At 37.0% G+C, this 27,440-nt stretch overlaps 1 protein-coding gene across 5 annotated transcripts in view; it reads left to right on the top strand.

Moving 5' to 3' along the window:
• HOOK3 (hook microtubule tethering protein 3) overlaps positions 1-27,440 on the top strand; it is a 105,199-nt gene that overhangs the window by 26,744 nt on the left and 51,015 nt on the right. For all 5 annotated transcript variants that reach the window (XM_087856357.1, XM_087856358.1, XM_045779207.2 and 2 more), the window contains exons 4-9: positions 3,386-3,436; positions 4,966-5,098; positions 9,273-9,340; positions 17,133-17,195; positions 18,592-18,675; positions 23,954-24,117. In XM_087856357.1, coding sequence (XP_087712483.1) covers positions 3,386-3,436; positions 4,966-5,098; positions 9,273-9,340; positions 17,133-17,195; positions 18,592-18,675; positions 23,954-24,117 — 563 coding nt within the window. The remainder of the gene's footprint in view (positions 1-3,385; positions 3,437-4,965; positions 5,099-9,272; positions 9,341-17,132; positions 17,196-18,591; positions 18,676-23,953; positions 24,118-27,440) is intronic.

The following is a 27,440-nucleotide window of genomic DNA, read 5'->3' as shown; positions in this document are numbered from 1 at the left end:
TAGTGAAATAATCCAGAATTAAAGATTGGAGGTAACCTGAAGTTGTTCACAAAGATACATATATAGTGTCAGTCAGTGAAACACAGTGACCGCGGGCATGGACTCAGAGCCACAGTGCCTGTGTTTGTATCACAACTCTACCATCCGCTGTCTGGGAAAGTCTTGTAATCACTCTGTACCTCAAATCCCCATTTGTAAAATGAGGATTGTAATAGGATCTACCTCACAGAAATAAATGAGTTAGTATATATAATGTACTTGGGTTAGTGCATATGTAGTGTTAGTTGCTAGTGCTATTAATGAGAAAATATTGGTCATTGTTAACTGAGCCCAGAACACTAAGAGAATGAAGTATTTTAATTTCTTTCCTAGTAGCCTTAAGTTCCAGTATTTCTCAAGCTTCTATGAGAAAGCTAAAACCCACAATAAGAAACACAGTTTACATTGCAGCCTCCTGTCCACCTAAACATATGCGCATACAGAGTTGAATAAGTTTTTTTCCCTTATTCTAGGCACTGATGTTTTGATTTTGAAAAAATATTAGTTGCAACCCATTAAATTATTTTAACTTTATATTTTGAAATAATTCTAGATTCACAGGGGGATGCAAAAAAAAAATGTACAGAGAAGTTCTGTGTACCTTTCACCCAGTTTCCCCAGTGGTTACATCTTGCGTAACTATAATACAATATCAAAACTAAGGAACTGACATAGGTACAAGCCAGTTCATTTGGGTTCTACCAGTTTTACATATGCCCTTTTGTCCCTGTGTGTACAGTTCTGTGCAGCTCTAGTGATAATGTAGTTTCCTGTAATGCTCACCACAGTGAAGACACAGAGTTGTTCCATCTCTGCAGGACTCCATGGTGCTGCCTTTATGACCACATCCACACCACACACTCCTCACCCTGTTCCCTGGAAACCACTGATTTGTTCCCCATCTCTATAATTTTTGTTACATTAAATTGATTTTTATGACCCAGTGATGATCATTACTGCCAGTTTGGAAAGCTCTAGAACCATTTCTCTTTGATATAGTCAGGTAGAGACTCAGAAATGCAGATGAGTAAGCATGTGAAATCCCTGGACTTGAGATATGTTAAGCTTGGCTTGTCTTTATATTTCTTCCATAAAACACATATTCGATGAAAAATAGTCATTGGTTGCTTAAATATTGGGTCTGCCAAAATTTAATTCCTTTTAATTCCTTTGTTTACTAAGCTAGAGTGAATGGACACTGGTTTAAGCTACTATTTTAATTTCTAAATACTCTTTCAAGAATAGGCAATTAAATGAGTTACACAAATATAATATTTTATATATGTATATATAATATATGTGTATATATATATATTTTTTTAGAGAATCCTAAGCAGGCTCCAGGCTCAGTGCAGAGCCCTATGTGGGGCTTGATCTCACAACCCTGAGTTCATGACCTGAGCCGAAATCAGGTGTCATTCACTCAACTGACTAAGCCATACAGGCACGCCTAAGTGATTACTTTTTAATGTTATAACATGTGTAAAGCAATTCTGGATTTTTTTAAAATAATGCTACTAATCAATTTGTGTTTGCTTGCTGTCTTGACCAAAGAGAGAGTTACATACCCCACCTTCCGTGCACACAACACACATGTAAAATGCACACTGTCTCCAGTGTCATGAGTGTGGCAGACGGTACTGTAGAGAAGGGGGGAAACTTTATCATATTCTTAACATTCAGAACTGGAAGTGTCAGTTTTTTTGTTTTTTGAAATGTCAGTTCTGATTTGCATTCCTATTCTCCATATTTTATCCTATGTTATATTTCTTCAATTTTAAGATACCATTGATTATAACATATATAGCTCTTTTCAATGGGAAGTAAACTACCATTTTAAATGAACACATTGATTTTTGAGACATTTTAATTTCAAATGTTAAAATATGAAAAAAATGAACGTTGTAAAATAAAGGAAATAAAGTGTATTATATATTTTCCATGTCTCCAAATTTTTCTAGAAGTATAAACATGTTTTCTTTATGAGATTTTTTAAAAAATAAGTTTTCAGGGTACCTGGGTGGCTCAGTCGATTGAGCATCTGACTGTTGGTTTCAGCTCAGGTCATGGTCTCAGGTTCATGAGATTGAGCCCCAAGTCGGCCTCCATGCTCAGTGGGGAGTCTGCTTCTCTCCTTTTCCCCATCCTCCACCCCAATGCTTGTGCTGTTTTTCTCTCTCTCCAAAAAAAAAAGTACACACATCTTGAAAAAAAAATTTTTTTTTTGCCTTAAAAATAATACGTCTGATTGCACTGGATCACACTGCTATGATTAAGTCACTTTTACTTGATAGTCACAGATTCTGCTGTCTTCTGTCCTAGGACATCAGCTACTAACATTGAGTACAGACAGCTAGGTAGATGGTCAATAGAATCGTATTGTGTACACATTTAACACAATTTTAACTGTATGAGTTGGGTCAAAAAAGAAAAGGAAAAGAATAATAGCTTAAATAGTATAGGTGATTCTACCTGTCATTTCACTCAGATAACGTTTAGGCCAGTGAACTCTTGCTTTGGAGTGGCTGAGTGAGAGGAAACATGTAGATTCCTCATCTTATCTTGCTTCTAGGATGCTTTTTTTTTCCTTTTTTTTTTAAGTAGGCTGCACACCCAGTGTGGAGCCCAAGATGGGGCCCAAACCCACAACTCTTGAGATCAAGACCTGAGCTAAGATCAAGAGTCAGATGCCCAACCGAGCCCCCAGGATGCCTCTTATACCACAACTATCTTGCAGTGCTAACTGTTATAGTAGCATTTCAAGACATTTTAGTATTTTTTTAACCATATGGCTCCTAAATATTTACTTTAGTGCTTAACTAAAGTAACAACAGTCTTTTCTGACAGTGGAGAGAATTTGGAGACATTATACTTAGGTTACTTTAAGAGATTTCCAATTTTTGTCAGTGTAATCATAACGTTGAAAATTTAACATGATTGGAAACAATTTTTTTTATAAATCTCTTGAGATCACATAAGCCGTTGATAGTACTTTTTTGATGATTATGGTAATTCACATATACTGTTGAATTTTATTTTTTATATTTATTTATGGTTAATAGAACAATTGGTTCAGGAATTTTTTTTTTCTTAAGATATTATTTCAGAGTGAGCAAGCATGAGGAGGGGATGGGGGAGAGAGAGAAAGGAAGAAAAGCAGGCTCCCTGATGAGCTGGGAGCCCAGTGACTTGGCGCTTAATCCTAGGACGCTGAGATCATGACCTGAGCCGAAGGCAGATGCTTAACCAACTGAGCCACCCAGGCGCCCCCAGAAAATTTTTATGTTAAATTATATTTTGATCTGTTCTTGCCTTTTACCCAGTTGTTTTATCTCTTTCTAAACAGATAAGCAATTTAAAGAAAATTTTAAAGGGAATCCTGGATTATAATCATGAGGTAAGGACTTTCTCTCACTCTGCTTAGAAGTATTACTATAGGATAATTTAATTTTATAGTAGTTTCAAGTAAAGGAAAATTTACCTCAAAATGAGTAATCCATTTATCTTCCATTATATGGTTTTTAGGATGTTGGTTCAAACAACTGTTTATTAGGTAGTTTGTAAATGCTCTTTTTCACTATAATATGGATAGTTTGTAGATGAGAATTTATGTACTTTCTTTTCTGCCATCTGTTAACTCTCCTTTTCTTCCCTTGTGAAGGTGGTTTAGAATCCAGGTATTATTATAGTCAACTCTCTTGCTTACTTTAGTTTTTTTCCTTGGCAAACCCCCATCCCTGGATTAACTCAGTTTATCCTCTGAGTCTGCATCAGAATAGTCAAGGCATAGCTTGGGGGAAAAAATCAGGCAGTGGAACTAGTTTTACTTTAAATTTCACGATCCCAAATATCAAATGGACACGGCATAGCCTGGAAGCCTGTGTTATTTTCTTACTGTTTTTCCCCAGAAGTTTACCTGTATTTATACCTACATGTATACTTACATCATTTATCTTCACAACTCAGTAAGTAATCCTGCTGTCCACCCTGTTACTCAAGCCCAAAACCTATAAATAATTCTGTAGTCCTTCCTTCTTTTGGTGATCATCATAAGACCTACTGGTTAAATCTCCAAAATACAGCTTTTTCTGTCTCTAGTGCTACCACCTTATTCCAAGCCAACATTAGCTCTCGCCTAGATTTCTAGTCTGACTGGTAAGCCTGATTTCACTCTTGTCCCTCTACAGTCTATTTTTAGTCTTCACTCTAATCCAGAATGATTTTTAAAAATAGAAGTCTGATTATGCCACTCTTCTCAGTCTTTTATGGTTTCCTGTTGTATTGAGAATCAGATTCATACCCATTACCATGAGCCACCAGACACTGCATGACCTCTTTAACCTGTTCACCCATAACACTAGAGCCATATTCATCCTGCTTCTGTGCTTTTAGGATTTTCTTTTTTCACTGTATGCTTATTAGACAGGGACCTAACCATTTGTCAGCATATATTTCATTTCATTTGGGGCCAATTTCCCCATAAAGGAATCCTCCATTCTCCTTCCTAATATAGGTGTTTGGCTATCAGCATTTTGGAGTCAAATGGAGTGAACATGTTTGGGGGGAATCTTACTGTTGGGGCATGAACCTATATTTAATCTCCCCTCTTTCTGGTGCCCCCTTGTTCAGAACCTCTCTGGCTCTACTTTGAACTTCAAAAAATTTGTCTTTCTAGGGGTGGTGAAGAGGTCAAAGTTTTCAGTTTCTTTGGTCAGTGTACGTACATACCAGATTGGGGTCTAAGTTGTGGTGATGGAGGTTGTCATAATGTAGGTATGGGAGGTAAAAATAGAAATTGGGAGTGAAACTGACATAACAGCTCTGTCCTTAGCAATGAGTTTCTGGTGCTGACAAACTAATCTGTATCAGATATTTTATTTAAACATAAAATGTAAATGTAGTTCTAATTCTTTTGTCCCCATTCAGATTTTAGGACAGCAAATTAATGACTTTACCCTTCCTGATGTGAACCTAATTGGTGAACATTCTGATGCGGCAGAGCTTGGAAGGATGCTTCAACTCATCTTAGGCTGTGCTGTGAACTGTGAACAGAAGCAAGGTAATTTATATGATGTTAGTGTATGCATTTAAAATAAGGAAAGTAATACGTATTGTATATATTATATATAAATCACCAGTACAAACAATAACACCTTCATAAGGCCACCCTCAAACAATGCCATTTTTTTTTCCCCCTAAGTAGGCTCCACACCCAAATGGGGCTCAAACTCATGACTCTGAGAGCTCAAGAGTTGTGCGCTTTACGAAATGAGCCAGCGAGGTGCCCCAAACAATGCCATTTTCCACAATTTTTCTGGTACTTTGTTTGCAAGTGAAAGAGTTTTGCAATTTAGAATAAATTTGATCCTGATGATATTCTTTCCCTTTAAGCAAGACTGCATAATTCTTTGAGTTGATTATTTTTAACTCTACTGAATGTGATGAAATTTACTGTTAATTGGACACGGTCCAACTAAATATCAGTAATGAGAAGGTTAAACTGGATCAATTCAGCTCTGGGAACTTAAAATTGGATACTTTAGATTGCGAATATGAAGGATTTATTTCACAAAATTTACTGAACTCATGCATTATGCTGGGGCTAGGAGCACAGTGCTAGACAGAACAGACATGGCACCTGCCCCTGTGGAACTGTTAGGTGAGTGGAGGGTAGGGCAGTAAGCAATGCCACACACAACTGTGTGATCTGAGTGGTGCTGAGTGCTGTGAAGGTAAAGTGTAATGAGGGGCCAGTGCAGGCATGGGCGGGGAAGTTATTTAAGCAGAGATGTGGAGGAGGATGGACTAAGAGTAATCTGAATAGTAGGAACTGAATGTCAGAAAAAGGTTACCTTTGAGAGATTTAAGAAAACCACAAGTAGAATTAGAGAATAGTGAGGAAGGAATGAAGGGCGATGAAACAGAAGGGTAGGCAGGGACTACTCTAAACAATGATGAGCCAGTATTTACTATTATACTAGACTATGACTTTCATAGAAGATGGATTTTTTTTTTAAGCCCAAACGTTTTTTTCTTATTCCTTCTACCTTACCCCTAGTGACACAAAATAGATTTTTATTTGACTTACACATTTTAATTGTTCTTGTGACAAGTTTAATAATGGTCAACATTGTTTTCTTGAAGCTATGACTAGTATTTGGTCTGTGATCTGAGAGTTTTTTCTAACAATGTATTTATTTCTCTTTGTCCCCATTCCTTTTAGATTTTAGCATGCATGCTCATATAGTAAGTTTTAGTTTGTTTATTCAGTTCAACTCAAGAATTAAAATAGAGAATTTTCTACATTTGTGAGTTTTGTATATTACTAAAATATCGAAATGCTTTTTGTCAAAGGTTAGAAGATTGGTATAAATAAGATTCAAGACATATTAAATCTCTAATTAGATGCTTTGATTTTAAAAGGTGTATAAAAATTTATTTAATATTATTCACTGAATTCAGATAATGACTCTTACGTGTTTATTCTGTTAAGAGATTCATCAACTCTTGGAAGCATATAGCTGTTAAGAGTTGGCTAATTGTATTTACTACAGGGTAGAAATAGGAGAACACAAGGATGTTACCTATATCCATAGTCCTATGGAAAATCAGAGAATCATAATATTTATCCAGCTTCTCACACAGACCAAGTTTCTCCTGTAACACCTAGATTCAGTTTCTCCCCTGAAATTGTATATAAGTGATGAAAACTTTAACAGGATTTTAACATCATATTTATCCAGAGGGCATTCTCTGTTTTCAGAAACATAGTTGAGAACTAAGAATCAAAGTAAATGAATTTCTGAGTTCAGTATTACTTGTCACTGCACATTTATGATGGATAACGTGAGGCTTACTAAAGTGGATCTTCCATTTGCTACCTGACTGACATTGAACTAGGCACTCAGCCGCTGTTTCTTCATCTACAGAATGAGGATGCAAAACCTGGTGGTCATGAGGAGTAAATGAAATTGTATGTGTGTATTTCCTTTGTAATCCGTAAAGCACTATACAAATAAAAAAGGCCTTATGTTTAGATGAGTTTTTCAGTTACTGGAAGTAAGGAGTGATTGCTCGGAACATTGACCTAGCATACATTTATTTAGGCCATCTGACTTCTCAAATTGGGGAAAATAAATGGTGCTAAAATTGAAAAAGCAAAGATTAGTAGTAGGAGACACACTAATAATATTTACTGAGTGTCTCTCTTCTGCCTAGTACTCTACTAGGTACTAACAATAAAAAATACTTTTTACACATGAGGAAAACTAAGTATTCTAAGACTTGCCCAGGATTTCTGGTTTCTGAAAGGCTAGGCAAGGACAACAATCCATGTCTCTCCATGTTTAAACATCATATTCTTTATACTAATCTGCTGTAAATTCTGGCCCTGAAAGCTAAGTTTTCCAGATAATCTCGCTGACCTAGCACACCTCATTCTCAGCACTGCCTCATAGATCTGCACCCAATAATCATATATATTTGTATTTTGGACACTAAAGATTTGTAGGGTTTTTGTTTCTGTTTTTGCTTTTCAAAGATTGTACATTAACATAGTTCTCATCATCATTTTATCATGTAGCATTTTACGGTGTTCGCGGGGAAGGGCCTTGACGTGGCAACACCGCTTCTTAACTAACGCTTCCCCTCTCACACCTAACTAACTTCCTAACCTCCCTGTTCCCACTGTTATTTTCTTCACTTCCAATAGGCTGTCATTAAATTTTCCTTCCCCATTATCAATGCCACTGCTTTTTCTTTTCCATGTTCACAGTCTTTATTTCAAGGGCTGTTTAGTCATCCTAGCTTTGCCATTTTCTCCAGAGCCTTGGGATTCTGTGTTTGGTACCTCTGAGCAGAATATCTAAAAGCACTACTTTGTGTTCCAAGACTTACAGGATGCTCCTCGTTAACAGAACAGAACAAAAAATTGAGCTTGAAATAAGGAATTTTTTTTTCAAATAGTGGTCCTGATACATTCTTACTGTTGTCCTAAGAAATGCCTTTGATATAAGTGTGTTGTGTATATTTGTATGTGTCACCACACATTTGATTGGGTACAAGTATCCTTGGAATAACACTTGCTTAAAAATATGTTTTTGATTAACGAAAAGCTTTGGCATTAACAACCGGAATGTCAGAATGTCATAATTTAGTAGTGCTGCCAAAATACTTTGGTTTATTTTAATGAGTTATCCATCACGCAAAGCATTATACAGCTTGGCATTCCAAATTCATGAGTCTCTTACCAAAAGATCACTTGAACAATTTCATCATGCAATACTTGAAGTGCTGAGACAAGTTTTTGGTGTATGTATGGAGAGGTTTCTTTAGATGTATAGGGAGAGAGGCAGGTTGAGGCTAAAATTCCCTAATTACTTTTCTAAATGTTTCTTATTTAAGACATATTTACCATATTTGTTAGAACCCAGCTGGCCTGTTGATATTTTTTGTTCGTTTTGTTCAATACCACTTTGTCCATTCATTGTTGAATTTGCAAATAAGGAAAACTACTTCTAGGGCTTTTTTAGAAGGCAAGAAATTATCTTTTCCTACTGACAGCTAAGAAATCCTTCTCTTTTCTTGGTAGTGGTGAGGGTAAGTAAGATTGACGAAGTTGGTATTTTAGCTTATTAGTGATGTGTATATTTTAAAGCCCAGGGTTATGCAATATTTGTTTAATTATGGTATCACTTTCTATCTTCATTTTAATTCTTTGTCCTATGCAGCGCTGAGGTTTATTAAGATTTTTCTATTCTGTAGTAGAAAGTATTAAGGTAGGAATTGTACATGATGCAATGCTTTGATGTCACACAAGAATAAAGCACAGACATCAGAGTTTTTTTTAACCTGTGACAAAGTATAATGTGAAAGACAGATAATTTTTAAATTTTTAGGAATAGTAATAAGGAGTTCTTTCCGTCCTGGCTTTAGGCTTTACCATTTCATTGTCTTACATTCCTAAGAGACTGTATTCCTGTGACCTTTACCTGTAGCCTCAACTTTGTAAGTAATGGTGATGTTGGGGGGGGGGGGTTATCTTAAGGAAAGAGAAATACTGTGATTTTCGGCCTTTACTTTACCTGTGATGCATGTATTTAACCACATACGAAGAATTCCTGGGAAGAATGAAAACATAGAAAACTACTTACAAGAATTCATGAAGTGTGAGCCTTTACTCCTTGAGTATCTTTAACTTGAACAGTGACATTCCAGATTGTTCTTGTTTTCAGAGTACATCCAAGCCATTATGATGATGGAGGAATCTGTTCAACACGTTGTCATGACAGCCATTCAAGAGGTATGTTGGAGCTTTATGCTTACTGTTTGTGAGAAATTAAAGGAGCAAACTGGAACGTAAACAGTAGACGTAGAAATTTTAAAGAGATTCTCCTCATTTTTTGAGAATTTTTTTCTTTGCACTTATGATATAGCTTGCCTCATTTTTATTTAAAAATATCATACATTTAAATTTGTCATTTGTATTTAAATCTCACACATTTGTCTTGTAGATATAGCTATTCAGTAACTACTCCTAATTTTTAAAAATGCCCCAATGAACTAAAAATAGTAGACTAATTCCTAAAGCCATTATAAATACATATCTTAAACCAGCAGTCTACCTTACACTTAATTATTGGTTTCTTGTTTGGCAGAAAGTGGGTCTTCCAACTCCAACCATACCCCAAGCTATTTCTAGACAAATATTTATACCGAAACTGTAGGGGAGGAAAAATCTTTTTCTTCTGCCTATCCAAGTTCTCAGCTGAGACCTCTGTATCAAAGGACAGATTAACAAGAAAAAGGATACGGATGTATTTAATGTAAGTTTTACATGACATAGAGACCTTCTTAAGGAAATGAAGACCAAAGAAGTGTTTATTTTTTATTTATTTTTTCAAAGAAGGGTTTAAACCTGAGTGTTTTGGTGCTAGGTTTGATGAAGAGTGGAGAATCATGGAAAAATGTGATAGGACAAACAAGGATTTGAGCTAAGAGTAGTAACCTGGTAGAAACAGCAGGTCCTGTTGATTCAGAATTCTTTCAGAATCCCTCTTATCTTCGGAGAAAAGGATGCTTCTTTCCTTTGAGTATAGGGAGGGCACCTCTCACATGAGGCTTTCATGACCTGCTACAGGCCTTCCTGTACCTGCTATTTCTGCAGTTCCCTTCAGCTTGAAGTATTCAGTGTGCCAAGGTACTATACTTTGGGGTAGCAGGCCTTGAACTCCATCAAATGTGAAACATAAAACTATAAAAGTAAAAATAAAATGTAGATTAATAACCAGTTGACCTCAGGATGTGAGAATTTTTTAATCATGAAAGCAATGGAACAAACCGTTAGGGATATTAGAGGACAATGTAGGACTTGAACATGCAACTGACAGAGAAAAAAATACAAAAGACAATGTGAAAAGTGCTAAGTGCAAATTAAGTAAAGTTGTGTTTTTTTAAAAATAAATCCAGGTGTTCCCACTACCCCCTCAGGGTTCTGATTCACAGAACTCAGGAATGATGACAATATTATTATAGCAAAAGAATACAAACCGGAACCAGTTCCCCCCACCCCAAAAATGCATACCGTAAGGTCTAGAAGGTCCCAAATGCAAAGTTTCTATTGTTCCCTCTCCATGGAATCAAGACTTATCACACTCCCAGCACATTACTGTGTAGCAGTTCCAAAGTACTGCCAACTGGGGAGGCTCACCTGAGTGTTCATGTCCAGAGTTTTTATCGGGCTTTCATTATGTAGGTATGATTGATTGTATCAGTGACCATGGGGTTGAATGCAGTTTCTGGCTCTCCTCCTCCCCCTCCCCCCCCAGAAATCAGGCTGATTATCCAGTGGCTCAAAGACCCAGTCCTCTGATACTTGGTTGGTTTTTCTGGCATGGCCAGCCCCCAATTTGAGTCATCCAACTTTTTTTTTTTTTTTAAGATTTTATTTATTTATGTGACAGAGAGACAGCCAGTGAGAGAGGGAAAACAGCAGGGGAGTGGGAGAGGAAGAAGCAGGCTGAGTCATCCAACTTTTTAGCTTACACTACCTAGGGGCCCACAAATAACAAAGATACTCTTATCAGTAAGGAAATTCCAGAGATTGAGAGGCTGCTTGCCAGTAACAGGACAAAGACCAGCCAAATTCCTTACTATACAGGACCTTTCAAAAAGGCAAATCTTTGAAAAGATGGTCAGTTTATCAGTCAGCTCTGATGGTAGGAAGATAAACTGGTACATCTTTTTAAAAATATTATACTCTTTTATATCATATGAGATATTAGGTCATGAGTGTTAAAATGTCAAAATAATGATCTCTCAAGCAAGATGATAGAAGTTATTTTGCTCTTAAGTGGTCCTGGATTCTGCGCTGTAGTCATCAGGGACCTAGCTTTCTTGTTTCTTACTTAGTCTGCCATCCTTAATGTGTGTTTCCCACTTAGTGGCTCAGCTGTGGCTTCTCAAGTTCAGCTATCACATTCCCTTTCCAGCCATCAGGAAGGACTGGAGGAAGAGTTAGCCACTTCCTCTAAATAAACTTTCAGCAGTTCTCACCCATATTAGCCAGATATTACTCACGTAGCCACACAGCGAAACCGTGGGAAATGTGGTCTTTATTCCGGGTAGTCAGAAAACCAGCCAAAATATGAGAAGTCTGTTACTAAGCAAAAGTAGGAAAAAGAATAAGGGGCCACTAACAGTTCTGCCTTACTATAATTGATCTGTAATTCTGTTTTTAGGAATTTATCCTAAGGACATCTGAAATACAGAGATACATAATAGTAATAGTAATGGCAGACATTTATCTCAAACCTGCTGTGTGCTAGGTAGTGCTGGTACTTACTAAACACGTTATGTCTATTAACTCATTTAAAATTCACTACAGTTATAGTTAATGCCACTGAAATGTAGACTTAAAATTGTTAAAATGGCAAATTTTATGTTCTATATCTTTTACCAAAATTTAAAAAAATGAAAATTTAATATTTTGAGGTATAGGCTGTTATTGTCCCCATTTTATAAAAGGGGAAACTGAAGCATACATAGTATGAGTATCCTCGAGTTCACACAAAAAATAGTGGCAGAGTTAGAACTCAGGTCTAAGCAGTCTGGGTTCAGAGCCCACGCCTAGACTGTTTATTGTTTATTTCAGCATTATTTTCTAGTACTGAAACATTAGAAGTAACCTAACTGCCCAGCAGTTGGGGCACAGATAAATAAATAAATTATGGTAGAATACTATATTGGCATATTGGGTAGCATTTAAGTATATTTTTGAAAAATATATAACAGTATGCGTAAGGCTTATTAGGGAAACCAAGCACATGAGCAGTATAATCCCATTTCTGTTAAAAATAGAAATTAAGATGAGTGAAAATGACAAAATGTTAGCCATCTCCAAATGGTTGGATGTTCTATGCTCTTCTGTATTTGCCAATTTTTCTAAAATTACAGGTTTGTAATTATAATCAGGAATATTTTTAAAATTAAAATCTGTGACCAGTGATTTTTAATTCTATGAATCTAGCCCAAGGAATTATTTAAAAATTCAGACCAAGATTGGGCACAACAGTGTTTCTCAAACTGTTTTATATAATTTTTTTGAAGTTTGTTTATTTAAGTTAATCTCTACTAGACCCAGTGTGGGGCTTGAACTCACAACCCCAAGATCAAGAATCACATGCTCTTCCTACTGAGCCAGCTAGGAACCTCCAAACTATTTTATATTAATAGAAATACGACAACAGTGTGCATCCATTGGGAAGCAAGTGTTTAAATTAGGGTACCTACATCTTGCGGAATATTATATAGCTGATACTGATTTGTTTTAAAAACTTTTTCTTAGGGGGCGCCTGTCTGGTGCAGTCGGCTGAGCATCTGACTCTTGGTTTTGTCTCAGGGTCCTGAGACATGACACAACCTGAGACAAAACCAAGGTCCACACCCCGTGAGGCTCTGTGTTCAGTGTGGAGTCTGCTTTAAGACTCTCTCTTCCTCTCCCTTTGCGCATCCCCCTCCCTACACACACACGTTCTCAAGTGAGGGACACCTGGGTGGCTCAGTCGGTTAAGCGTCTGCCTTGGGCTCACGTCATGATCCCAGGGTCCTGGGATCGAGCCCCATGTTGGGTTCCCTGCTTGGTGGAGAACCTGCTTCTCCCTCTCCCTCTGCTGCTCCCCCTGCTTGTTCACTTGCTTGCTTTCTCAAATAAATAAATAAAATCTTAAAAAAAAAAAAAAAGTTTAAAATGTCAAGTGAACCAAGCAATATATTAAATTGTACATACAATTAGATTTTAAGAATAGATGGTATGTCTTTTATGTGCATATTCCTTTTATTCATTTAGCACATACCATCAAGCACCTAATATGCACCAGGAGCTGTAGTACGCATTTGGGATGTAATTATGAACAAGACACACCTGGTCTCTTGCCCCTGCAAAGTCTAAATCTCATGGGAGAAATGGCTAACCAAGCAATTCACATACATTCAAAGCATTCAAAATGAAAAGTACCATGATGGGAAAAATACCAGGCGTACCGCAGAGGAGTAGCTAAACTCAGTTTGGGAACTTAAGGGAAGGCTTCTCAGAGAAGGTGGCTCTTGACTGAGCATGGAAGGATGAGATGAGATAAGGAAAGGACAGAAATTGTTCTAAAGTACAGGAGGCGAGAGAAAGCAAGACCTACGTGGCATGTTGGATGTACTGAAAGACGAATGCCTGTAGCAAACATGGTGAGGTAGGGAGTGTTTAGAAATGAAACAAGAGACCTAAAATCATTAGAATATTGAGCAGTTTCATTAGGGAGTTGGGATTTTGGTAATCAGTGAATAGATTTTAAGGAGAAAATACATTTAAGTCTATATTCAAGAAAATCTGTATGATGAGAAGAATGGATTGGAGGAAAACTGGACTAGAAAAAGGGAGAGCAGTTAAGAGACCTCGGTAATTATCCAGTGAAGAATGATGGAAGCCTGAACTAGGTTATGGCACTCAGGGTGGAGACAGGTGGACAGATTTGAAAATTATAGGAGCTTGAATCAATAGGTTTGGTGACTGATTGGACTTTGGGGGAGAAACGGGGTAGCTGCATAGAATAATGGAAGTAAGAAGGGCTTCTGTTAAATGGTAGTCTTTTTTTTTTTTTTTTCTTCAGGTACATTCTATTTATGTTTCTTTTTTCAGGTATTGCTGACATTTATTTACTGTGGTAAAATACACATAACAAAATTTGCCATTATTGACATTTAGTATGTTCATAATGTGCAAACATTACCACTATTTTGTTCCAGCACTTTTTCCATCACCACAAAAGGAAACCCTGTACACCCACTATACAGGCAGTTCTCATTTCCTCCTCGCTCCAGCCCATGTCAACCAGTAATCTGCTTTCTGTCTCTGTGAATTTCCCTATTCTGGATATTTCATATAAATGGAATCATATGATATGTGGCTTTTCGTGTCTTTGTTCATTTAGCATAATATTTTTCAAGGTTATTTTGTAGCATGTATCAATACTTGTTCCTTTTTATGGCTGAATAATCCATTGTATGGATGTGCAGCATTTTGTTTATTCATCAGTTGAGGGACATTTGGGTTGTTCCTACGTTTTGTCTATTGTGAATAATGCTGTGAGTGTTAGTATAAGGGTTTGTTTTTTTTAACACCTGCTATTAATTCTTCTGGGCATATTGAAATTGAAATTCATTTATTTTAGCACACAAGTGGGAGGGGCAGAGGGAGAGGGAGAAACTCAAGCAGGCTCTGTGCTGAGCGGGTGTGGAGCCTGACGTGGGACGCCATCCCATGACCCTGACATCATGACCTGAGCTGAGGAACCAGGAGTCGGACACTCAACAGACTGTGCCACCTAGGCACTTCTGCCCATCTTTTTTATAATAGCCATCCTACTAAAGAAGCTGAGAAGAGATTGGGTCAGGGAGCACAAGTGGAGGGATTAGCCTTCAATGGGAAGAATAGCAGTTGTCTTACGACAAGATTGAAAAAGGAAAGGGTGGCATGAACATTGCCAGTTTTGTGGATAAGACATGGGAAATTCTTATTTGGAGACAGGTTTTTCTGCTGAAGAGTGCGGAGGTTTGAGAAGTAGAAAAGGTTTAGAATAATCTCTCAAAGGAATAAAGAGACTGCTGACTGAGGAAGCATTATTGTACATTTGGGGCAACTTTAAAGGCCCAGTTGAAATTGGAAACTATTAACAGTGTTTTATGATTTAATTTTTTTTTTTTTCACTTTCTCAGTACTTAGCAATCTGGCGTATGGCCAGAAGAGATAGGTAGGTAAATTGATCTTAGGCTAAGATTTTGCCAGGAAGAAGGAATGGAAGATAAGAAAATTGAGATATTAACAAAGGTCACCAAGGTAATAGACTGAAAAGTCTAGACTAGAAATAGAAGGTAGTTGGTTAAACACATGATGAACCATGGAAGCTAAAGCAGGGGACGGAAATTCCCAAAAATAAGATGATGGTGTTAGCAGAAGGAGGAGGAGTAAATGTGAGCAGGCAAAAACAGTAATGTTTACTATAAAGTCTAGAGTAAGGAAGGAAGTGAATATCAGAATGATGGATTCTCATTAGAAGCCCCGGAGAAAGGAGGGAGGTATAAAGCTTGGAAACCTCAAATTGAGGAGCACATAACCTAAACGTAATTGAGAGAGACCAGGGTTGAGAAAAGGTGGTATTCGAGTGTGGGACACCTAGGTTTTTATTCAGAGTTGTCGCTGTGTTATGGTGAGGACTTAACTGTAACAGTGAGAAAAAGAAAAAGACTGGGGGAAAATACTCCTAGACTTTCTCCTACCTACCTCTGATTAGGTGCTGCCTCTCTGAGCCTGTCACAGCCTGTGTCACACGGTAGTATGCTTGTCTTTCTCACTTGACCTGTGTGTGCTACACCCATGGATGGTAGCTTCTTAAATGTTCAAAATTATAAAGGTGATTGTTTCTAGATGGTAGAATAATGGTTTTTTTCTTTTTATATTTTTATGAATTGTATATTCTTTACAGTGGGATGATTTTTTTCAGTTGCAAGAAGTCTTAAAAATCTTATGATTGTCACAAGAAAAACATAAACACTGAAAGCAGTGTTTTTTTACTCTTCCTGAGATTTTTTTTTTCTAATTATGCTGAAGGACTTTGAACTCTTCTCATCGGTTAGTATAGAGTAGTGATTCTCAAACTTCAGTATGTATCAGAATCACTCGGAGGACTTTATTAAATATGTTGCTAAGCCCTAACCTCAGAGTTTCTGAGTCAGTACATCTGGGCTGGGACCCAGTTATTTGCATTTCTGAAGAGTTTCCAGGCAACGCTGATGGTTTGAGAACTTCACTTTGAGAACCTCTGATAAGGAGGAAAAAATACAGCTGAACGTAACGTTTCAGTTCTCTCCAGAATGATGCTGAAGGCTGAAATTACAAGATCTCTCAACAGTGCATCCCCACATTTCTAATTGTCCCCCTTTCTTTTGTCCTTCAGACAGAACATAAGGAAACAATAGAAAATTGGGACCATTTGAGTCTGCCCCTGACATTTGTCACAGTCAGAATTTTATCCCCTTCTCCCCCAAACCCTCACACGTTATGGATCCTCTCTTTGCAACACAAGGGTGAGAGAGGCTAAGACATAGATGTGTGTGTGTGTGTGTGTGTGTGTGTGTGTGTGTGTGTGTGTGTGTTATAAACATCAGCCGTTTCATTTTGGCTAATATTGATGTTGCCCGTATTTATTCTTTAGATAGATTTACTTAAGTGTTGCTGTTTTTTACTGAAAAGTCAGTTTTAAAATATTTAGCCACTTTTTAAACTTAAAGATTTGTCTTGATTCTTATGACTGGGCTTACAGTGAAAACAAGCACCAGAATTTAGACCTGTAGTTTTAAATGAAGGCATTAATCCTGGGATGAAAAAAATTTCAGACTGAAAAGTTTCAGTGTATAGGAAGATGTTCCTTTTACATTTGTGTTTTCATTTTAATTTTTATAATTCTGTAGTGGCTGGGTGTTCGTGTTGTCTAATATATTTTATATGATGTAATTTTGCCTCATAGTTACAATCATTTAAATCTTTTCAGCTGATGAGTAAGGAATCTCCTGTCTCTGCTGGAAACGATGCCTATGTTGACCTTGATCGCCAGGTATCTAATTTTGCATTCTTTTTAATCCATGTAGAGTTTGAAAAGAATAAACTTTAGATATTAATGAAAAGAATGCTTCAGTTGAATTTGCTTATAAATTGTTTTTTACTTAAATTCAAGACTTAAGCTACTTTACTGGTGGATATTACATATTTGTAATTAAATTTATAATTCGTAATTAAAATATTGCATGACACACTTTAAAATGAATTTAAGTCATTGTAATTCGTGTTTGCTAGTCATGATTTTTCTTTTTTCCTTGGTGATATCTTTCTGTATGCCACATTTAATACAACAATGCATTCCTGGAAAGTGGCATGCGTTTTAATCTTTTGATTTACTTATAATACAAAATACCTTTTATTTCACATGAGTTTTCCGTTGCAGATGTCTCCTCCACCCTTCATCATTGTAAAGGATTGAACAGTCAGTAGATAGTTAAATGCACTAAGAAATCTGTATTTTTGAAGGAATTCTGTATTTTTGAAGGAATTCTGTATTTGAAGGAATTCTGCCGTGTATTCTTGCGATGTTAACCAAAAAGTTATTTTGTAATTTTAATTATTGCTTTCCAGTAAAATGCGACTTACATTGTCAGTTTCTGTCCTGAGACATCTGTTCCAAAGTGTGAATAGACGTGTTATCCTCTCTCTTTTCTTCCCAGTGGTTTCTAAATGTTTTGTAGGAAAATCTTTGGGCATGATTAAATTTTAACCTAAGTTGTAATTTGCTTCCCTTACTTTGTGGTGTTAAATTTTAAAGTTGTTGCCTTGTATGAATTTTTTTTATCTGTATTACCCAGAAGTTTGGTCACATGAAAGGAAAAGCTAATATAATTTTTAATCAGTTTTTTAAATTAAGTAATCAGTTTTAATTAATTAATTTGTCCACGCTTTGCTAACTTAGGGTTTATTGGACGCAACTCAGAAATGTTTGGTTTGTGTTGAGAATCAGAATAATAAAGTATTTTTAAAACTGTATTATACAAATTAACATAAAGGTTTAATACGACTGAAGAACATGTGTTGAAATAGTATATAGTTCAACAATTGAAATGCCCATACTCTAGAACCTGCATATTTTATCAAGGGAAAATTCCTCAGTTATTACAGAATCAACATTACCAAGAATCATGTAGCCCAGATAGGAAGGTGTAAGGAAACGTGATAAGAGGAAAGAACCAGATTCAGAATACAGAAAAGACAAGACTTAAGACTAGAAGATAATCGAAGTTAGAAATGGCTGCTTTGGACTCGTCAGAAGAGCTCTCGATTTCTCCCTGCCCCTCAGAAAGAAATGAGAGGAAAGTGTTTTAATTGCTTACTGTGCCTATGTAGTTATTAATTGTTGCTACTTCATATTGAAATGTTTATTGTATCTCTTTGTTTCTAACTAGTTGAAGAAAACTACAGAGGAACTAAATGAAGCTTTGTCAGCAAAGGAAGAAATTGCTCAAAGATGCCATGAACTGGATATGCAGGTTAGAGATCTTTTCTGTGTACCACCTATTTGAAATGCACCACTGTAAGCAAGACCAAACATACTATGTACTACCATACAGTATAGTTTGGCTATCATGCAATCCTAATTAATGAAAAAAGGGGGGGGGAACAGATTTTTGGTTAAAGATAGTAGACTCATCAAATATATTAATTTTCTTTCCTTCCTGCAACCCCATTAAATTGATAATAAATGAAAATGGTATAAGGACACAAGAAAAGAAAGGAGGACTATCTGTGCTAGCTATAGAGAGGGGTGGGGAGATTTTTTTAAAGCCCTCATTTGTAGGGTATGCCAATATCCCGTAGTAGATACTCATAATTTACATAAAGTCCAGCTCTTTATAGATAAGCCCTAATGTGAAGCTTATGAATGCATAGCTTACAGTTGCCCTTGCTTTGATTACTTAACTAAGGAAAATCTGCATTACAAAAGAGAAAGCAAAATAAACAGGAAAGTAGTCCTAGAGGAAGTGGAGAAATTTGGGGTAGTAGCAGAGATTAATCGAATCTATTTAAAACCCTCAGTGAAATTAGTAAAGATACTCCATCTGGGACATGATGCTAAAATCAGAAATCAAACACTTAAGTAAATTAAAAATAGAATTGTTAAAGTAAAAAATTTAATAGGATAAAGTTTAAGAAGGCTCTCACAATTAAAAAAAAATAAGTAAAAAATTATGTGCGATTTGGGGCGCCTGGGTGGCACAGCGGTTAAGCGCCTGCCTTCGGCTCAGGGCGTGATCCCGGCGTTATGGGATCGAGCCCCACATCAGGCTCTTCCTCTATGAGCCTGCTTCTTCCTCTCCCACTCCCCCTGCTTGTGTTCCCTCTCTCGCTGGCTGTCTCTATCTCTGTCGAATAAATAAATAAAATCTTAAAAAAAAAAAAAAAATTATGTGCGATTTACCTCAAAATTATGGAGATGGGGGATGGAAGGAAAGGTACAAATAAGACATAATTGGCCATATTTTGATACTTGTTAAAGCTGGGTCATGACTACAGAGTTCATAATGTTTTATAATAGAAACATTTTACTTTGAAAGGCAGAGGTGTTGGTCATTGCTGTGGTTACCCGTAGGAGGAAGTGTAATCATAGCACACTTGCTGGGTCATACAGTAAATGATATTTATCTAGTCACAATATAAGTGCCATTAATTGCTTTTCAGAATTTCGAAAACTTTACACAAATGCTAAGATTAGTAATAATAATGAGTTGATTATTTTTATGACTAGAATATAATCTCTGATAATATAACATTAAAGTTATACACTAGGATTGGCAAACTACAGCTTACCATCTGTTTTTGTAGGTAAAGGCTTATTGTAGCACAGCCCCGCTTCTTCACATATTATCTGTGACTGCTTTCATGCTACAGTGAGAGTTGAGTACTTGCCAAAGAGACCTATAGCTCTCAAAACCTAAAATATTCACTGATTCTTTATGGAAGAGCTTACCAATCCTTGGTATAGACAGATTGCAAAGTGAATGGCAGGGTTGCAGAGAAGTTAAGAGAAGGGGTTGGCCTATAATACATGTAGCTCCGCAGAAAACAGTAGTAACCCACTTGATAATGTGATCTCTAAAGTAATAATATAAACCAATTTCATCATTTAGAATTGTCTGTAGAGAAATGTTATTGCCAAAGTAAAAGTACAAATGAGAGCAGTAGATGAGGACAGGAGACAAGAGGGAAAGGTAGGGTCACTAATGTTCTTGCCTTACCCGAAGGGAATCAAGAACCACTTCTGAGGCACAGCATCCATTACATGGCTGGTTCCTTCTAGTCATCCAGTTTCAGCTCAAAATCACCTGTTTTATTGGTCATAAAATATTAATTGGGCACTGAGATGTGCCCAGTACTAGATTAGGCCTCCTGGGAATGCCTTCCATGGTCCTGTGGTCCATGCTCCATACAGTAGCCACACAATGAACATTTGAGTGAGTGAATGAACGGGTAGGGGATTGAGTGAAAGGAGTCCATAAGTACTTGTTTGGGATTGCAGAGATGACCAGTAAAGGAAACAAGAATAGTGATATAATTGTATTTGTGGAAAGGAAGGATGACACAAGTAGGTATAGTTTAATCTGTCAGAGGAGTCACTAGATAATGTCTAAGGTTGATGAAGCACGAAATGGTGGTGTAAAACACTTAGAAATGTAAAATGCCAGTCCAAAACAGAAAAGTTAGGAATAGTTAAAATTAGTTGTCTCTTCAAGTAGAAAAACTCAACAGGAAACTAACTTTTCATTATAAGCTCCTTTATCTTGTCTGATTTTTTTTTTCTTAAATCATGTTGTGTATTATTTTTCATTACAAACATATCTCAGAGTTATTGTGGGTTTGGATTAGGCTTTGGCTGAAGGGAATGTTGTGGCTGGTTTGATCTTCTATCCAGAGCACTAAAACTTTCTCTGTATCCGCAATAAGGCTGTCTCTTTTTCTTATCATTTGCACGTTCACTGGAGTAGCTTTAAACTTTTAATTTCCTTCAAGAACTTTTCCTCTGCATTCACAATTAGGCTAAACTGGTACAAGGAGCCTAGGTTTCAGCCTCTCTCAGCTTTCAAAATGCCTTCCTCATTAAGCTTAATCATTTCTAGCTTTTGATTTAAAATGAGAGATGTACAAGCTTTTACTTGAATACTTACAGGGCATTGTAGGGTTATTAATTGGCCTAATTTCAATATTGTTATGTCTCGGGGTATAGGGAGGCTTGAGGAGAGAGGCCAGTGAGGGAAGGAACAGCTGGTCAGTGAAGCAGTCAGAACGTTCTCAAAAGTTATCAATTAAATTCACCATCTTATATGGGCATGTTTTGTGGCACCCCAAGGCAATTACAGTAGTAACATCAAAGATCACAGATCACCGTACAATAATAATGAAAAAGTTTGAAATATTGCAAGAATTATCAAAATGTAGCAGAGACATGAAGTGAGCAAATGCTGTTGGAAAAATGGTGCCTGTAGACTTGGTTGCCACAAACCTTCAATTGTAAAAATTGCGGTACTGAAATGTGCAGTAAAATGAGGTATGCCTGTAGTGTCCTTTTTCTCTGTGTGTGAAAAAGACTTCTGGCAAATATATAGGCATACCTCATTTTTTAAAAAGGAGGAAAGAGCAGAAATGAATGAAATAGGCCAGTGCCATGGAACAGAGCCACTGCTCTGTTCTGAGAAAAGACTCATGCATTTATGGAAATCTGACAATTATAGAGCTGGCATTTTAGCTTCATTTATTCAACAAACATTACTGAGTACCCATTGAGGAGTGTGTGTGTGAAGTGGAAATCAGTCTGGAGAGGCCTTATAAGCCTTTGTAAAGATTTTAACTTTGAGTAAATGGGAAGCCATTGGAGGATTTGAGCAAAGTAGTCATGTGATCTGAGTTTTGTTTTGATGGACTACTGGGGCTGCTGTATGGAGAATAGACTAAAGGGAGGCAAGGGTCAAATTTAAGAGACTAATTAAGAAGTCATTGCAGTAATCCAGGCAAAAAAAAAAAATATGTTGGCTTAGATCAGAATTTTGGGCTGGTAAGTGCTAAAAATATGTGTGAAGGTAGAGCCAGTGATATTTGCTGACAGATTGGATGTGGGTATGAGGTAGAGATGTTAAGGACTATGACTGAGCAACTGGAAGGATAGAGTTACTTTTCACTGAAATGGGAAGGACTGGAAGGACTGGGGAATGAGGAGTAATTAAGGGCTCCACCTGGACAATTTAAATTTGAGATTCCTATTAGACATCCACATGGAAGTAATACCCAGTTTAGGGTTCCAGATGAGAAATAGAAATGTGCAAGTTGTCACTGAATAGATGATGTTTACAGCCATGAAGCTGGAAGCCATCACTGTAGGGAAGGAAAGCTGTAGGGCACTCTTAACCCATTAGAGGAATTGAGTAAGGAGAAAGAGAAGCCTGGTAGGAAAGGAGAGTAAGGTGTCCTGGCAGCCAAGTGAGAAAAACTGCTTCAGGGAGGAGGATGTGATCGGTTGTGTCACGTGTTGATTATTCACAGTGACATGGAAGCGTCAGTAGTGACCCTGATGAGCAGTTCTGTGGAATGGTGGGGCCAGTAGCCCAACCAGAGTCAGCTCAAGAGAAAGTGGGGGGTGGCAAGTGAGAATTAGAAATGACGGTTAACTTTTGTTTTTACCACTTTATTGAGCTGTAATTAACATATAATAAACTGTTCCTATTTAAAGTGTACAATTTTGATGCATGTTGGCATGTATGAATGTGTGAAAACATTACCACAATTAATATAATGAACCCATCACCCTCGAAAGTTTCCTCATGACTCTTTGTATTCCCTCTGTAGTCCCCAGCTCTGCTTTGTCACTATAGATTAGTTCATATCTTCTAGAATTGCATATAAAAAGAATAATACATTGTATATACCCTTTTTATATGTCTGACTTCTTTCATTATTTTGTGATTCATTCATGTTGATAGTATCAGTAGTTAATTCTTTTTTTTATCACCAAATAGTATTCTATTGCATGAATATACTAGAATTTTTCCATTCACCTATTGCTGTTTGTAGTTTTTCTCTATTATAAGCATAACTGCTGTTAACATTCTTTATAAGTCTTTGTGTGGCCATGTGCTTTTATTTCTCTTGAGTAAGTAAATACTGGCTGGGTCATGTGGTAGTTGCATGTTTAATTTTTTTGGAAAATGCAAAGCTGCTTTCCAAAGTGCTTGAAGCATTTTACATTCTCACCAGAGATGTATGAGATTTCCATTTGTTCTACATCTTTAGGGGCGCCTGGGTGGCTCAGTCGGTTAAGCATCTGACTCTTGATCCCAGCTCAGGGCATGATCTCAGGGTCATGAGTTCAAGCCCAGTGTTGGGCTCCACGTGGAGCCTACTTTTAAAAGCAAAGGGAAAAAAAGTTCTACATCTTTCCCAACACTTGGTATAGCCAGTATTTTTTATTTGAGCCATTTTAGTAAGAGTGTATAGGTATAACATTGTGGTTTTAATTTGCATTTCCTTAATGATTAATCGTGAGTATCTTTTTGTGTGCTTAGTTGCCATTTACATATCTTATTTGTGAACTATCTTTTTAGATATAAAGAATGAATTCTTGCTTACTCTTACATATTGCTCTGCCTGTGCAATATTCCAAAGTAATATAATAAAGTGGCAGTTGATTAAAACAGGCTTTCATAATGGTAATTCACAAGTGATTATGCTGATGCCAGTGTAATTGGAAGAAATAATTGCTGTCTTCCTGTATTCTAACAGGTTGCAGCATTGCAAGAGGAGAAAAGTAGTCTCTTGGCAGAGAATCAGGTATTAATGGAAAGACTTAATCAATCTGATTCTATAGAAGATCCTAACAGTCCTGCAGGAAGAAGGCATCTGCAGCTCCAAACTCAGCTGGAACAGCTACAAGAAGAAACATTCAGGTAAAAGACCACTCACTAAAGTCCGATTTCTAAAAATCTGGTAACTATCTTTTAATGTTAAAAATGTAATGTTAGGACTTTTGGGTAGCTGCAGACCAAGGAGGATATGAAATAAACAACTTCCCCCAAATCTTCCCACATGACATGAAACAACTTCATGTCGAGGAAAAATCTGTCAAAGCTACACCCTCGGCGGCACCTGGGTGGCGCAGTCAGTTAAGTGTCCAATTCTTGGTTTCAGCTCAGGTCATGAGATCAAGCCACACATTGGGCTCTGCACTGGGCATGGAGCCTGTTTGGGATTCCCTCTCTCCCTTTCCCTCTGTCCCCCCACCCCACCCCCAAACAAATAAATTAGAAAAAAAAAAAAAAAAAACACTACACACTCATTATTACCTGAAGACAGAAAGCCTTATCTGAAATGTAACTGTGAGGAAAAGAAACATGAACCACACATCCCACACACCTGTCCCACCCAATCCTGCTAGGTGCTTGGAGGCAAGTAAAGGCAGACTGACAAAAAAATTAGAGGAAGACAGAAAAACACTAGTGAAGGGACCTGTGGGTGAGTTGGAGAGATCACCAGAAAGATTAAATTCACTCAAAATCTGAAACTACTTTTAAAATAAAAAAAAGATTAGACTACATACTGCAGGGGAAAATTTTCATAGTTAAGTATGTCATCTTAAAGGACCAAACACCATAAAAACATAGAGGCACTGAGTTTAAAAGAGATTGGTGCCCTTTGCAGGCACTTGGTGTAAAGAGACATAATATAAAGACCAGGTGCCTGATTCATAGAGACAGACTTATTTAAAAGGCAAGCTGATTTAAAGGGACAGTCTTCTAAACATCATCTCGGAAAGGAAAAGGCCATGGGGCGCCTGGGTGGCGCAGTCGTTAAGCGTCTGCCTTCAGCTCAGGTTGTGATCCCGGAGTTATGGGATCGAGCCCCACATCAGGCTCCTCCGCTATGAGCCTGCTTCTTCCTCTCCCACTCCCCCTGCTTGTGTTCCCTCTCTCGCTGGCTGTCTCTCCCTCTGTCAAATAAATAAATAAAATCTTTTTTAAAAAAAAGAAAGGGAAGGGCCAAAAGGAAGGGAGAAAGAATGGCCCTTTGGCGATTGAATGGTGAAAGGGAAAAGAAGAAAAGGAAAAATTTGGTGTCCTGCCAGACAAAACAGAACCACAAAATTGAAGGACTTAGCAGTAAGAAGTAGAATATCTTGCCTTAACAGGAAAGAATAAAAATGATTCTTAAGTCTTTTCTAAAACTTTAGAAATAGTCCACCTCCTGTCGTCTACATTAGCAATTCAAGATGTGGTCTGAGGACCCCTTCACGTTCACTGAGACCCTTTCAGAGAGTCTTCCAGACCCCTCTTTTCTAACTACGTATCTGTGCAAGGGTAGATTTCCTTCATAAATTTCAGCCAAAAAGCCATCACAACAGGTGAATATAGAAATAGCTATGACAACCCAGCTGTCTTCTGTTAAACTGGATTATTTGAATCATAAAAATGTAAAACATCACCACTCTTCTCACTTTTTGTTTTAGAATATAGTTATTTTTCATAAACAGTGTGTTATCTATAATATAATGGGTTTATTGCTGTTATTTTCAATGTATTTAGATGTTTGTTTTAATTTCTCAATATGATAAATAAACATCAATAGATAAAACTTATATAAACAAAAGTTCTTTGAAATTTCAGTAATTTTAGGAGTGTGAAGGAGACCAAAAAGTTTTGAGTAGCCTTCATCTGCATCTTGCTTTTTTTTTTTTTTTTTTAAAGATTTTATTTTTATTTATTTTTGAGAGGAGATAGAGCACACATGAGCTGGGGGAAGGGGCAGAGGGAGAGGCAGACAGCCCACTGAGCAGGAAGCCCGATGCGGGACTCGATCCCAGGACCCGGAGAGATCACAACCTGAGCCGAAGGCAGACACTTAACTGACTGAGCCACCCAGGTGCCCTGCATCTTGACTTTCTAAGACAGAATCAGTAGGTAGTAGAATTTAAGTATGACCATACCCTTTTGTTTCTAAATTGTGGCTAGTCTTTTAAAGTATGGTTTGGGCAAGTGATATTTAGAATTGTCCTGCGTTTTCATTATAAAGGAAATAGTGTCTAATGCTTTTATCGTTGCAGTACATACTGCAATTTATATTTTGAAGCACTTAACTCAAATACTTTATTAGTACTACATATTTATATATCTCAGTATTTATTAATTTTTTTGTTGAGAGAGAGAGCAAGAGAGAAAGAGCTCACGTGTGAGTGGGGCAGAGAGAGAAGGAGAGTAGGTAGGGAGCCCAACGCGGGACTGGATCTCATGACCCCGAGATCATGACCTGAGCTGAAATCAAGAGTTGGTCACTTAACCGACTGAGCCACCCAGGTGCCCTTCCCCTTTATTATTCTTTATAGTCAGATATAATGCTTCTGCCTCATCTTTATTGTGACCTTCTACCTTTAATTTTTTTTTTTTTTGGAGCATTGGTAGCTTTTAAGATTTAAGTCTCATAGTTTATTTTTAATTACAAAAGGGACAATATACCTTTTAATGGTGAGATCTGGCACTTACCGTTTTAACCAAATCATCAAAACTTAGCAGCACCACCCACATTGTACCCAGTGTCACCTATGTAGTATTTTTGCCAAATACTTAACCTGAATGTAATCATGAAGAAATAATCAGAGTAAGGAATATCCTTAAAGATGGCTAAGACTACTCAAAAAATCCAAAGTTATAAAAAACAAAAGAAGGGAAAGACAAAGGGATAATACTAGTAAAGACAATGTGAAAAATTTCTTTGGATCCTGGTTCAGGGTGGGGAGAGGGAACTATAAGATATTTTTACTATAGTTGGAGAAATTTAAATATGGACTACATGTTAGATAATATTATTAAATTAACATTAGTTGTCTTAGATATGGTGATAGTATTATGATGATGTATGAAAGATTGTCCTTGCTGAGGTATTTATTAGGAATGAAAGGTCATGACCTCTGCATCTTCCTTTCAAATTGTTCTCCAAGAAATTCATGTGTGTGTGTGTGTGTGTGTGTGTGTGTGTGTGTGTATTTTTTTTTTTTTAAGTGAATGAGAGAAAGTATATGAAACAAAATGTTAATAGGTGAATCTGGCAAAGGGTATGCAGGTATTTACTGATTTATCTTTCAAATTGTCTATAGATTTCAAATATTTAAATATAAAGAGTTGGGTGGGGGGAGTTAAATCCAATTTTCTAGACAATAACAGCTGGAGTATAAGCATTTGCTTCCACTTTTCCCTACCTTTACATCAAAGTTAGCAAAAAT

The sequence above is a fragment of the Ursus americanus genome, chromosome 27 (assembly GCF_024610735.1).
Source record: "Ursus americanus isolate L20-20 chromosome 27, mUrsAme1.1.p, whole genome shotgun sequence".
NCBI lineage: Eukaryota > Metazoa > Chordata > Mammalia > Carnivora > Ursidae > Ursus > Ursus americanus.
The sequence above is the reverse complement of the archived record's forward strand: the minus strand, read 5'-3'. Positions and strand labels throughout refer to the sequence as shown.